The 13757-nt window shown below is 47.8% G+C and overlaps 1 protein-coding gene across 7 annotated transcripts in view; it reads right to left on the reverse strand.

Moving 5' to 3' along the window:
* ARHGAP17 (Rho GTPase activating protein 17) overlaps window positions 1-13757 on the reverse strand; it is a 40544-nt gene that overhangs the window by 3585 nt on the left and 23202 nt on the right. For 4 of the 7 annotated variants that reach the window (XM_066198441.1, XM_066198435.1, XM_066198438.1 and 1 more), the window contains exons 5-19: window positions 13645-13756; window positions 13374-13450; window positions 12572-12683; window positions 11884-11952; window positions 11646-11727; window positions 9365-9492; window positions 8889-9000; window positions 8267-8348; window positions 7791-7871; window positions 7045-7158; window positions 6602-6693; window positions 6319-6475; window positions 4846-5067; window positions 3049-3212; window positions 1851-2435 (exon numbers count right to left, since the gene is read on the reverse strand). In XM_066198441.1, coding sequence (XP_066054538.1) covers window positions 1851-2435; window positions 3049-3212; window positions 4846-5067; window positions 6319-6475; window positions 6602-6693; window positions 7045-7158; window positions 7791-7871; window positions 8267-8348; window positions 8889-9000; window positions 9365-9492; window positions 11646-11727; window positions 11884-11952; window positions 12572-12683; window positions 13374-13450; window positions 13645-13756 — 2189 coding nt within the window. Of the gene's footprint in view, window positions 1-698; window positions 723-1850; window positions 2436-3048; window positions 3213-4845; window positions 5068-6318; window positions 6476-6601; window positions 6694-7044; window positions 7159-7790; window positions 7872-8266; window positions 8349-8888; window positions 9001-9364; window positions 9493-11645; window positions 11728-11883; window positions 11953-12571; window positions 12684-13373; window positions 13451-13644; window position 13757 lie in introns of all 7 variants that reach the window. The other 3 variants (XM_066198437.1, XM_066198436.1, XM_066198440.1) reach the window with 2 other exon arrangements.

The raw sequence follows: 13757 nt of genomic DNA on the forward strand, positions 1-13757 counted from the left end.
CCCCCAAACCTAAATGATTTCCAGCCTGACTTCTCAATCCAGTACCGATTTCAGTGTCCTGGCTGCAAGCAGGTGAACCTTGAGCTAACTCAGGCAGGCAGCCCTGACTTCCCAGCCTGCTGGGCAGGTGTTCCCTCATCCTCACACCTGGGCAGGGGAAGTGAGTGGAGGTGTGCAGGAGCTGAGGCTGAGCAGGGAGGCTGGAAGCCAACTGGTGCAGATGCTGCTGGGGCTGTTCTGCCACTGCTTTAGGCACATCAGCCTGGATTTTGCCAAAAAAACCTCTCCAAGTGCTTAAAAATAGCTGCAAAGCTAAAGTGAGAGCTACACTGAAACGTAACCACAAACCACCAAATTGCAGGGAAAATGGTATTTGCCTGCACTGAGGAGAACAAGCCTGTTGGAAACTCATCACTCATCACACCTGAGCTGGGGACTAATTCTGGGAGCCTGGTGTGAAGTGTTAATTCTTTCCAGGGACTTAAGGAATAACTCAATGTTGACAGGCCCACTGTAATGGAGCAGCAGAGGCCTCAGAGCCCCTGGCAGGCAGAATGCTATGGAGGGACAAGGTACAGAGCTGGCAGAGCACATGTCCCATGGAGGGACGAGGACACAGAGCCGGCAGAGCACAATTCCAAGCTCAAGCTACAAACAGGAGCAGCTCAGCTGCAGTTGCAGTTTCTGTGAGTACAAACCTTATTCGCAGTAACCATCCCCACCTGTGAAGGCATTGGGGTAGAGCTGTTAGGCAACGAAATGGATACTCTGCATTCCAATACATTAGTCTAATTCTAGAGAAGCTGCAGTGTCATGGGAAAGTTTCAACCATTATTAATTATAAGTAGATTTAAAAGCATTAGTCTCCCACACTCAGTATATCTCTCCCTTCAGAATTTCCCGGAATAAGCAGCGACTCAGCAGGAAAACATTCCAAAATCTGCTGGTTTTGAACGGCCTCAGCAATTACATTAAAAAAAAAATAAACTGTATTAGCTATCTTTATTAAAGAAACATTGTCCCAATCAAATTGGTAACTACAAGCTTCATGAAGCTTCTGTGAGAAGACAAAAAGTTTCTCTTTATTTCACGATTGTCTTAAAACAAGGACTGCACTTAAAATGTGAAGATATTGACCTAAGAAATAGAGTTTAATACAGGTGATTCTTCAGCCTCTGGATGTCCAACTTAAATGCACATCAGAGGGCTCTGTTCTCATAAGGTAAAACATTCTCTGCATGTTTTGCCCACTGGAACACGAGTCAGTGACCACTTGTGCCCTTTTCTTATCTCAGTATGTGCTGAAATCCACCATCCTTGGCTACATCTTCTCCCTCCTCTAAATATTTGCTTTTTGGCAACAGATGTACAAGCAGAATTGACTGCCAAGATGCTGAGCTGGAGACAGCCCCAGCGAGCTGCTGTCACAGTGTCCAGTTTTCTTCCAAACAGGAAAAAATAAATAATAAAAGTTCATCTCCACTTGCCCCCAAACACTTCTGCCTCAGGAACGACACCCTGGCGTGCAGAGCAGCTGGGTGGGCATTTCAGTGGAAATGAGCTATCGAGTATTTGAACTGTGATTTGTGCTCTTTAGTCTCCCCCCAGCTCCAGGTACTATTAACCCCAGCTCCAGGCATTCTTTAAACCCCAGCTCCAGACAATATTAACTCCCCAGCCACAGGTACTATTAACCCCAGCTCCAGGCATTCTTTAAACCCCAGCTCCAGGCACTATTAATCCCAGCTCCAGGCTCTGTTTTAACCCCAGCTCCAGGCACTATTTTAACCCCCAGCCCCAGGCAGTATTTCCCGCACTGCCAGCGCCAGGAGAGGAGCTGTCACACTCACCTGTGACGATTTTGGACGCCGTTTGGGCGGGGTTTGCCGTCCCGTCCGCAGGCAGCTGCGAGGGGGGGTGAGGAGGAGGAGGAACGCTGGGTCTGTTGCGGGGCTTGGGCACGGGCCGGGGCCGGGGCAGGGTGCCGCTCTGAGGTACGGAGGGAGCCGGGCAGGGCTCGGGGGGCACGGCCGGGGCGCTGCCCGGGCGCTTCCCCAGCGGCGGCGTGTCGGGAGGAGTGGGAGTCTGCGGCAGGGAGCAGCAGGGCTGGTCCGCTCCCTGCTCCCCGGGAGATGCTTGGCTGCCTTTGGGCTGCAGGGGGGGAGTCGCCTGCGTCGGGGGCTGCGGGGGAGGGTGGCTGGGGGCTTGGATTGGGGACAGGCTGCTGGAGTATCTCCGAGGTGCAGAAACCTGCGAAGGGGAGGAGGTCTGGGCTGCTCCTTGGTTTGCGTGTTGGGCAGGAGGAGAGGAGCTTCTGGCCGGTGGTTTTGGAGAGACAGAAGGTGGCTGAGCAGCTGGGGAAGAGCTTTGGCTGCCTGGCTGCCCCGGGGGGGGGTTGGCTGGTTTGGGGGGGGCTGGTGCCGGCTTCTTCACAGCTGCGGAGAGAAGAGGGGAGATCCCAGCATCAGGGACAGGACACGGGGAATGGCTTCCCACTGACAGGGATGGGGTTAGATGGGATATGGGGAGGCACTGCCCCCTGGGAGGGTGGGCAGCCCCTGGCACAGGGTGCCCAGAGAAGCTGTGGCTGCCCCTGGATCCCTGGCAGTGTCCAAGGCTAGGCTGGACAGGGCTTGGAGCAGCCTAGGACAGTGGGAGGTGTCCCTGGCCATGGCAGAGGACAGAACAATGTGAGTTTTAAGGTCCCTTCCAACCCAAACCATTTTGAAATTCTACAATTCCAAACCAAGCTCCCAAAGAAAACAATTAGCAGCACAAAATACCCTCGGATATGTTATCAAATGGTGCATTATCAAGTACAAGCATTTACTGATCAATAGCTTTTGAGAGTTTGTTAAACAGCACTGGTGACACTGTCACCATTCAGAGAGTCCAAAAGTCCCAGCTGCTTTACAGCCAGGCCTTGGGGACAAGCCAACAGATTAAACAGCTGTCTGTATAAGGGTAGAGATGCTGATAAAGATATTTTAGCAGCATTTCTGCCGTACATCAAGGCTTGGAAGACAGTGGCTTGAAAAGCAAACACACCTCTCCTCAGGGCGTGGGGACTGGGACCAGCAGCGTTCTGGGGCTGGCTGACAGAGAGCTGGGAGGTGCTGGGGGCTGCCTGGCCCGGGGCAGGCCCTGCCTGGCTGCCGTTCCTCACGGGGGGAGGAGTGCCTGCAGACGTGCTGTCCTTGGCTTTGGAGGTGCTGCAAATGAAAAAACCCACATCAGAGATGGCTGTGACGTGCCTCGCCTGGCTCAGCTGCAGCTGTGCCATTACAAACCGTGCTGTGGATCAGATATTAGGGAACAATTTTCATGGAAAGCATTGTCAAGCCCTGGCACTGGTGCCCAGGGAAGTGGTGGAGTCACAGTCTCTGAAGTGTTCAAAAAACACGTGGAGTGGCACATGAGGACATGGTTCAGTGCTGGGTTGATGGTGCTGATGGAAGATGAGCCAGCTGAGGTGGTTCTTGGCAGGGTCCCCTCCTGTGGCTGTGCACCTGCAGGCTTCTCTCACTTCTCTGCACTTAGAGTCACCTGCAGCAATTTAGCCCTCTAAAGGACAGACCTTCCTCACTTCCATTGGCACTTTGCAATCCCCATTTCTCCAGATGCTGCTCATAAATTGTGAGTACCTGCACGGAGGCCATGCAGATTTTAAGTGCAACTTTCAGACCAGGTTTTGTTTCAGTTGCCTCTGCCACAAAAGCCATCTGTGGAGGAAATATTGGTCTGCAGGGGATTTCCAAACGAGCTGGTTTTGTAAACAAGCTTTGTGCACAAGAGTCAGTGCTGCATCAAAGCTCGTGGTGGGGTTTCACCCTGAGATGCTGAGGCTGACATTTGGAGGCACTGCAGGCTTCACACGTGGTTTGTCACAGCTCTCACACCTGAAGAGCTGAGAGCAAAGTGCTGTTTCCACCTCACAGGAGGAAGTCAGGCTGCTGCAGTCAGCCTTGGAGGCCAGGGACACAACTGCAGAGCATCAAGAGAAATTAAATAGCAAAGAGCCTGTGAACCTACTTGTTCTAAAGAAACTAATCCTGAAATATGCTAAACTGACTGCCAGTGTTCCAGTCAGCAAGTCTGCTCATCACTAACACTTGCTACAGACAAATAAACAAAACAAGACATATCCAGATAACGTGTACAAGAAACAACAAACAAGACCAACAGGTTTCTGGTATTGCCACTGTAGGTTTTGCTCCTTCAGCAGCAAACTGGTATCACCTGTGTGCACATCTCTAGAACACAACCTGGGAAGGTCAGTGTGGGCAGCAGAAATAGTCTGTATCTGTATTTTTCCCCATCATTTTTTCCCCCAAGAATTCCACTACCTTAGAAGATAAACTCCAGAACAGACAGAACTACGTATGTTGTATCAGAAGATGAACACCCAGAACCATGGATGTTATAAGACCACTTCTGGAACATCCAGAACTGTGTGTGCTATTTCAGAAGCCCAATTCTGGAACATCCAGAACCGTGTGTGTTATTTCAGAAGGCCAATTCTGGAACATCCAGAACCGTGTGTTATTTCAGAAGGCCAATTCTGGAACATCCAGAACCGTGTGTGTTATTTCAGAAGGCAAATTCTGGAACATCCAGAGCCATGTGTGTTATTTCAGAAGTCCAGATCTGGAACACCCAGAACTGTGTGTGTTATTTCAGAAGGCCAGTTCTGGAGCCATATCCATGGCAGGAGATCTCCTGCACGACCCTGCTGCCCACAGCTGCCAGGGCACATCCCTGGGGTAGGGATGCCCGCCCCAGGTGACACCAGTGTGCTGCCGGAGCCGCTGCCAGGCCGCCACCAGCGCAAGCCGTGCCTCTTACCTGGCCTCCTCAGTGCCTGGAGCGTGGGGCTGCTCTGCTGGGGCAGCAGGGGGAGCAGGGGCAGCCCCGGGGCCGGGCTCAGCCCCGGCAGGCGGGCAGGGCTGCTCGGCCACCGGCTCGCAGGGCGGCAGCGGCGGCTGGAAGGCGGGAGATGTGAGCTTTCTGTTTACAGTGCCACATCGCCGCGGGGTCGCGGGGAACTCCAGCACCTTCACACCAAAGCTACAGAGAGAAGAGAGAGTGAACACACAGCAGGCAGCCACCCCCCAGGGGCTGCGGCAGCAGCAGCAGGACTCCGGGTGTCCCAGCCCACCCCAGACAAACCCCGACATGCAAAGCAGCGACGAGGAAAGCTCGGCTGGCTGCACGACACCACGATGTTAAAGCTTCCACTGGCTGCAGGACACCAGCAGGGTTAAGACATGCAACGGGATTTGGCTTATCCCCACACAGGGATAAGCTAAACGTCAGGGAACAAACTACTCAATTACATTTGGAGACAAACACTGATGACAATGAGGTCAGAGCACTCAGAATCTCACATGTAAATACAGACGGTTCCTGACATACCACAGGAGCTCCTGACTAAAGGGGTTTTGCCACATGAATTTTGTTTCTGTCACACACTAAGTTGCAGCAGAGGTTCAAAAAAAAGTTACTGGATACAGGCAGTGATTTTGGGGGTTGGAATGAGAGATCTTTACAGTCCTTTCCAACTCAAATCATTCTATTTGTGTTTCAAGGAGAACAATGGAGAAACAGACCCCAACTCTTAACAGATTTTAGAATACATACAGCACATTCATTCTAGAAATCATTTTATTCTTGTTGTGTTAAACACTGAATCTTGAACTGACTTTCTTCTTCCTCTGTGAGTGCTGACAAATTTGCATGTGGCTGGTCAGAGCTAAGAGGTAACAACTTAATATTTGCATCAACAGCTCGAAACAAGCACATCACTTGAATACTCATGATGAGTGATAAGAATGAACGTTACACTACATGTTATATGGGAAACAGCACATTTTACTGGGAGTTTTTAGCATTCTACTGCTTGCTGTGGCAATACTGTACCATCATCAACTCAGAAGTCTTATCATGAAGGCACCAGGTAACACCACCTCAGCTTATGGGCTTTGAAAGAGAAGCCATGGAATACCAGAAGTTAGAGACTGAGAGATGCTACTGCAGACACTTCTGTTCCACTGAATCCTAGACCACCCCCATCTGTACCAGAACGGAAACTGGGAGCAGCAGGATCTGCTTGGGATTTATCATGCAGGAGTGTAACTGGAAGGAAGTAACAGCACATTACCTTTGAGCCATCCTCAGGCTGCAACAACAGGAAATAAATCACTATTGTTACCTACAGCATTTCCATGGAATTCCTCTCCTGACACCAGTGAAGGTGTCTGCTTGAAGCCTCACTGGAAGAGGGTTATAATGGACCCCCAAGGTGAGAATTCCACGTACCTTTCCTTCTTCAGCAAATCCCCTTCCATCACAGTCATGCTCAAAGGCCTCTTCCTCTCCAGGGTCCCACATTCATAGTCATTCCCAGTGTGTGACAAGTGATTGGAATTTACAGCAGGAACTGCCACGAATGCCCCAGACACATTGAAATCTTCATCTGGAAGAGGACAGATAGAATGAATGCCTCCTAAGACACACATCCCAAGGGGAGCCTCCCTGCACAGCACTGCCCTGAGTGACCTGCAGGGTAATGTGAAACTGCTGAGCTGTGGCAGGAACTCACCTCCAGGGAAGAACCAGTCTGCATGCTGAATGATGGGCTCAATAACTGCTACCACATGCACTGAAGTGGCTGCTGCCATTTCAGCAAGGGATCTGCAGGACAGATTTGAAGGACACTTTATTCACAGTTCCATCAAAGTAAAGAAATAAAAATCAATTCAGACTACCTAAATAACAACTCAGGCTAAGCATGATGGATCAACTCCTCAGTACCAGAGAAAGAACAACTGTGCTGGACTCCAGACTATTCAGGAACATTGACAGCTTTTGGAAACACCCCTAAAAACCTTCCTGCCTCAAAGGACCCGGAGGCATGGGCTGAAAGAACACTGGAAATATTTTTTAGGTAAACAGTCTGTTGCTGTGAATACACTAAATGATTTAAACCTGCCAATTCTGCAGCTTCACCCAGTTCTGCTTTGTAGCTTTTTAAAAAGAACTCACCCTTCATTCTTTGCCCACAACAAGTTGGGGCCCAAGACTATGGCGATGTTGCTCGGTGTCATTTTGTTAACATCACTGTTCTGGGCAAGCTTGGCTAAAAATTTGATTAAATACCTTCAAAAAGGAAAGAAATAATTAAAAAGCAGGAACCACGAGCATTTCTTGTTGAAAGCAAGTAAATAAAAATCCAAGAACTTGTAAAGAGAGCTCCCAACAACACGGAAATGAGATGAGCAGCCTCCTTGCTTGGCAGCTGCCCAAAGCTTCTGCTCCTGAATCATGAAAGTTGAACTGGGTAGCAAAGAAAGCAGCTCCCATCTTAGCAAAACAGAACCACAGGAATGTTATACTTCCAGAGAAAAAGGTTTAGTTTCAGGTCCTGTAATGGAAATTCCATGCTTCTAGGAATCACCAGAGCTGGTTTTGTTCCGGTTCATTTCCAAAACGCAAAACCAAAAGGAAAAACGTGATGTTTAAGATAGATCCAGGTGATTTCTAAGGCTGGAAACTGCAGCAAAGAGCAGAGTGTGAGCCATAAATAGAAAGGCTCTGTGCATCCCTATGTCCTGACAGTCAACAGAGAATTAATCTGAGGACACCACCTATGCATGGCCACTGCTGCATGAAATAAGAGGCATTTTTAAGAATCTCAGTGAATTTGGCCAAGAAAAGCAAACCTGGATTTGAGTTGAGTTTAATTGGCTTTGAGGGGCACAGCAGCTGAGCTAAGAGATGTTCACACCTACCTGAAGTTAACACGGTAATGCTCAGGTAATCTGTTACAAATCCTCCATAACTCTTGGAGCTTCTTATCCTGGTCCTGAATACTGAAGGGACAAAAGGATGCCATGACATTTTACTTTGAGGGCAGAAATTAATTGTATAAACTTCCATTTATGCCAAATAAATGTTTTGTACTCAGTAACCAGCTTGTCGGATTTTTGAATTATCTCCACCTGCAACAAAACTGCTTGAGCATCAATACTGTGCAGCCAGCAGCCTGAAGCAGCCCTAATAGTTAAATAAAGTAGATATTTCACCACATTTTGTGCAATCTGTATTAAGATATTTATTATTTAAAATAATTTGTTGCACAAAATAGCCATTAGTGAAACAGTAAGTGTGTGAGCTTGGTTGTTTCTTTTGAATTCATCTATGAAGAATCAAACTGAATAGAAATACGCAGCACTACTTCCTCTACAGCTGTTTCTGGCATGCTTACTTTGCAGCTTGTGTCCACTCCTCGTACAGGCTGTAGGTCATGAGAGGCTCTGGCAGCTCCCGCAAATAGGATTTCAGGGCACCTGCAATGCAGACAGGGACAGGTCGACTCCTCAGCCACTGCACCCAGGCTTCAGGGAAAATCCTGCCCTCACATCTGCAGTTTTATCTGGGCAATAAATTCCAGCTGCCAGGGGAAGTGGCAAGAGCTGACACTTGCCCAGCGGAACTGCTCAGATGTTAACACAAAGGGTCTGTCAGTAATTAGTGCAATTAGAAACATGCTGTAAAACTCTGAATCATCTCTTCAGGACACAGGAATATAAAGATGAATTGAAGGTCTACTACACACAGCTCACATCTACCTTGACCATGTTAACGCACCTGTCATGAGAGATGTGACAGGTGGGTCATTCTGATCACCTGAATTTCACACACCATTGTCACAAATACATCAGGTGTGATCAGCACGGGCACCCTACACTTGTCTGCGTCAAACTGTGCAGTGAACCTTCAGCTGATTGTCACTTCTCCCAGTTTTACTGTGGAGATCAACACCTGCACAGCACAAAGTTGTGCTGTATCAATTTACACCTGGTTTGGATTCACAACACTCCCAATACCTGCAACAGCGTGGGGATCTGAGTAAAACTCATCAAGCTGGGAAGTGGAACAGTCCAGGGCAGCTTTCAGCTTTTTTAACTTGGAGGCTCCAGCAGCAATTCTGAACAAGCCCTGCACCACAGAAATAAAATGTATTGATTGGTAACCACACACTAGCACAAGCATGGAACAGCACCAGTTTAACAACAGCCTCTTTCAGAACATTCCAGCTTTGGTGCCTTCCCCTGACAGTCATGACCCAGCTGGCCCTTCATGTGTCCTGTCACTGCCCCCTTACCATGGCTCAGTTCTTTCCCACCCCTAATTTCCATTGTATGTGCATCCACCCGAGATACTTCACACACTGCTGAGCTTATTCTGTGGCAAAACATGTCCCAACTACTTACTGACAAAATTAGTTAGGCAACATGCTAACAAACAGAATGAGCTTCACTGGGCCCTTTTCCCCCCATTCCTGCAATCTGGAGTCACCCACCTCCTCTCTCATCCCTGTTTCCAGGAGCATCATGACACAGGCTTCGATGGGAACGGCGATTTCCCGCCCGCTGCGCTTGAGATGCTCTTCCAGGGGAGTCCCAAAAGCTGGCTTTTCAGTCCATTTGTCTAAGTTGGAGAGCATCAAAGCACTGAGCAGGATTTCTACCAAACCCCTGAATTATAGCCCAGGCAAGAAGAGAGGAAAGCCTCTAGTACAGCACAGAAACGTTCAGACTACAGCAGGAGTTTTACAGCCCTTGATTGGTAAAGTCCCTTGGGTCATAAGCAAAGAGAAAATAAGGCTGCTGGTGGTCAAGAAAAAAATACTTCTGCATCTTTCTGGAGGGAATATCACATACAAATCCTGTGCATAACTGGGATTATAAACAACAAACCTCAACAAGTGCCAGCACAAGGCTGCACGTTCCAGTTACGCTGATTTGGCTCCAGTCTGCAAAAATCTGTGAGGAAAATTTTGTCCAGACTGCACGACCTGGGCTGATTTTTGTTTTAACTGTATTTAAGGTGAATAAAATCTGAGCTGTTAATAAAAAAAAATACTCCTTAAATTTGATTCCTTAAATCAGCAAATTACAATGGATGTTAACAGCCCCAGGGTATCACATCAGAACTACCATGGTAACAGCCCAGCACTGTAACATTCAAATTCTCAATTTAATTCTTCAACTCTTGTTTAACTCCAATTAGCACAAATTTCTCCAAATTGAATGTGAATTTCCCCTCTCCTACAATTTACCTTCTGACCCATTTCTGCTATTTTAACTGAAAAAAAATGCAGATGTAAAAGGTTATTGTTAGTACAGATGTGTTATTTCTTTTATGTGGAAAAGAGGCCAAGAAAGACAAAAACTTCAGAGGACTTCAAAGAGTGCTCTGAAGGCAAAGTGTTTCTGCAGAGGATTTAATTCACCCCTTTTCTTCACAAAACCACATCAATCAGGTCCCCTGTCAGGTTTTAGTCCCTCTCATTAATATGCCATGAGATGCACATGACATTTCCCAACCTTTGCAAGTTACAGCAAACCTTAGGAAAAGAAACCTCAGTAGTTGTTCAAAGTCCCAGCTCCCATCCCTGGGAGTGTCCCAGGCCAGGCTGGACAGGGCTTGGGGCACCCTGAGATCATGGAAGGTGTCCCTGCCCATGGCAGGGCTGGGCCTTAGGGTCCCTTCCAACCCAAACATTTGTGGGATTTTAATTCACACTGCAGCTAGAAACACAAGGTGAGACATTCCCTTCATTCAGCCACTTGGCCACCATGTCTCCCAGCCACCTCCCAGGGAGGCCAGTCTGCTCTGAAGCATTTGGTGCTCGGCTGCTCTCTACAAACACTCCATGCAAAACCAACAAATTTCAAGCAGCCACATCCACAAGGAACCTTCTGCACAGCCCTGCTGAGCTCTGCTGCTGTACCAGCATCACCTCTGCATTCCCTCCTCTCCCACCCTGAGTGTAGACAGACCACACCACAGTGCTCCTACTGATTCATGTATTGAATTGGTTCACCTTTTACAGCCTTCATCAGCTGAAGATACCTGAGCCTTCCTCAGCTCAGATTCTGTTTTCCCTCAGACTCTGTTCACCTGTTTCTCCAAAGATTCAGGGACAGCACAGCCAATGTTTTGGAGAGTAGTTTCCAAAACACAGAGTTCACCTTCATCCCAAACCACCAGTGGTACACCTGAGAGTCCCCTGACAGTGGAAGCTTAGCAGCAGTTCCAGTTCTTCTTAGGGAAGAAATGAAGCTGCACAATTCACTTTTTTTAACAGGTGATAATCAGCACAAGAACCCAAAGTCTCCATTTCCCAGCATGCAATGCACACTGGGAACGAGGACTGCACAAAATGAGGGGGGAAAAAGAAAAACCAAGCTCCTTAAAATCCATGGAGTTTTCCTGATAATCATCTGTAATCACTCCAGAACCAAATCACAATGACACTTTCATTGGCCTGAAGAGCCAGGTGTGACTCAGCAAAAGGGCACAAGGAAAACAGGTGAGCAAATAGCAAAATCCTTCCTTTACCCTCCTGGGTATCAGAGAGATCCTTAATTAATACTTTATTAGTGTGTTAAACATGGCTGGAGAACTCTGGAGAACACGAAGATGGAATTATGCTTGGGAATGTAAAATTGTTAAGCAGATCAAAATGGCCTTATTAAATCAGTCTGCATGCAAGAGAATCGAGATAGAGGAGGAGAACATTGTGCAGAGGTGGCACAGGCAAGGAGAAGCATCAGCCAGAGCACAGGTTACTTTACCTTGATGGGCTTGAATTTCGGGTAGGACCTTTTCTATGACTGCTAATGCTTTTCTATGGTAATCTGCTTGTGCTTCTAATAACTGAGAACAGAAGCCACATTTTAAAAACAAAAAGAGCATTAGCTTCTGATGAGCACATTAAGACAAGACCAAAGGTTGAGCACACAAAATGTCACGTCTGAGGACTGAGTGTGTGTGCCCAGCTGTGCTGCAGCAGAGCCCAGAGCCCACACTCACCGTGACGAAGCAGCGGGCGTACTCCCCCTCCTTGGACACGAAGCTGTACATGTCTGCAGCCAGCTGGTCCTTGGGGAGAGATGCAAACCAGCACATTTACTCACCTCCAATCATACAGACAGACACGTTTATTGTGTTTGTTTTGCCTGCAGGAGGTTTGAACTAAGAAGCTGTAATGCACCTGGTTTAAAAATCTTAACTTGGGTTTATCCAGAGTTGCCCCCTTCAGTCAAGAACACATTGCCATTCAGTCCAGTTATTTATAGCACTCAGAGGAAAGTACTAATAAAAATGGTTTCAGTTCTCAGTACTCAATGGAGCATTTGCTGTTGAGAAGTGAAAATGAATGTGAGCTGCTCAGAGCTGTGACAGGTCCTGGGCTGGCCCAGCTTCAGTTTCCTCCAGGTGCCTCCTACTGCCCCAGCTGCTCCATGGCTTGGAGCGCCCAGACACCCTGAAAGCTCACTTATGGCCTGGACACAGCTGGCTCAGACTGAAACTGGAAATCATGTCAAATTCCCAACTTAGAAACGCCCTGGATGGAGTTCCTCATTGAACTAAAGCAATCCAGAGATCAGCTGGCATGAAAATGCCCCCAGGACAGACAGTGTCACAGACACATGATGTGCAGCTGCACAGTTGGGCAATTCCATGGGAGGTGTGGAAGGGACACTCATCCTGTCCTTACCTTGCACTGCTCCACTTTATTTCCAGCTTCATCCATCTCTTCCTTAAGAGATTCTATTTTTGAAGGATGCACTTGGAAATTTGTTCCTGAAGTCTTGTGGGCTTGGTTGTATCTGGGGAAGAGGAGTTTCATTTGGTGAGGATCAATATTCAACACAAATCTGCATTTGTGGCTCCCTTGGAATTGGTTTCTTTCAACAGGAAACAAACCCCACAGTTCCAGAGGTTTTCCAACAGAACTAAAAGGTTTTAAACACACCATTCATGACATGCTGACATAATCCAACTATAAAAATCAGCAGGAATCTGCCCCAGTCTGTAACATGGGTGTAGGATATGCTGAAAATGGCTCCACCAATTCTCAGGGCACTGTGAAACCATTTAAAGGCATTCAGGGGTAAGATGAACGACCCTGGACCCTCCCAAGGAGATGGTTCCACACGGGGCTGTGAAAGCACTTGGTGTGGTCACACACAGAGATTCCTGTTCCCTCTTCAGGCTGAAAACTTTAGTGATTCCTTTTTTAAGTTTAACACTTGTATGAACTGGAAACAGGATGAGTTTCCAACATTTTTCCAATTATATACCAGCATGCAAGAACTCCAAAATCTTGATTCTGTTTGGATCTAGCAGTCATGGCTCCTTTTCTGCTGTAACTTAAATGTAAGTTTGTCTTTTTTCACCTATTGCCTGCTCACAGCAGCATTTCAGTAGCAGGCAGTGGATCAGAGCAGGTGCCATGAGATGCCAACAGGGAGTTCACAGGGACAGAAAAGCACCCAGACACTGAAATGCTCTCCTACCTTCCCCTTGCAGAATCCCAGTCCAGCACCAGCTTTGCAAGCTGCTTCCTCTGCTTCTGAATGTTTGGGATCTCTGTCTGAAATGAGAATTAGGGGCTCACATTCAATTTTAAATTGTGCATTGTGACAGATGGCATGTTGTGGGTTTCACACCCACTTTCCACTGCTAACACAGGGCTCCTTAAAGCAGTTTTTTAATACCAGCACTGAGATAAACCACTTTCATGCATCAGTCCAGAGGTGTTTCTCCTCCCAGGCTGAGCTGGCTCACCTCTGTCAGCAGGCACAGTGGGTCTATAACTTCCCTCTCAATCTGTACTTCGTGCTGGGAGAGCTCCATGGCCAGTTTATTCTCTGCATCCCCACAGGTATCCAGCATTTTCC

Source organism: Chamaea fasciata, unplaced genomic scaffold (assembly GCF_029207755.1).
Source record: "Chamaea fasciata isolate MVZ Bird 193981 ecotype frontalis unplaced genomic scaffold, bChaFas1.0.hap1 SCAF_16, whole genome shotgun sequence".
Classification (NCBI taxonomy): Eukaryota; Metazoa; Chordata; class Aves; order Passeriformes; family Sylviidae; genus Chamaea; species Chamaea fasciata.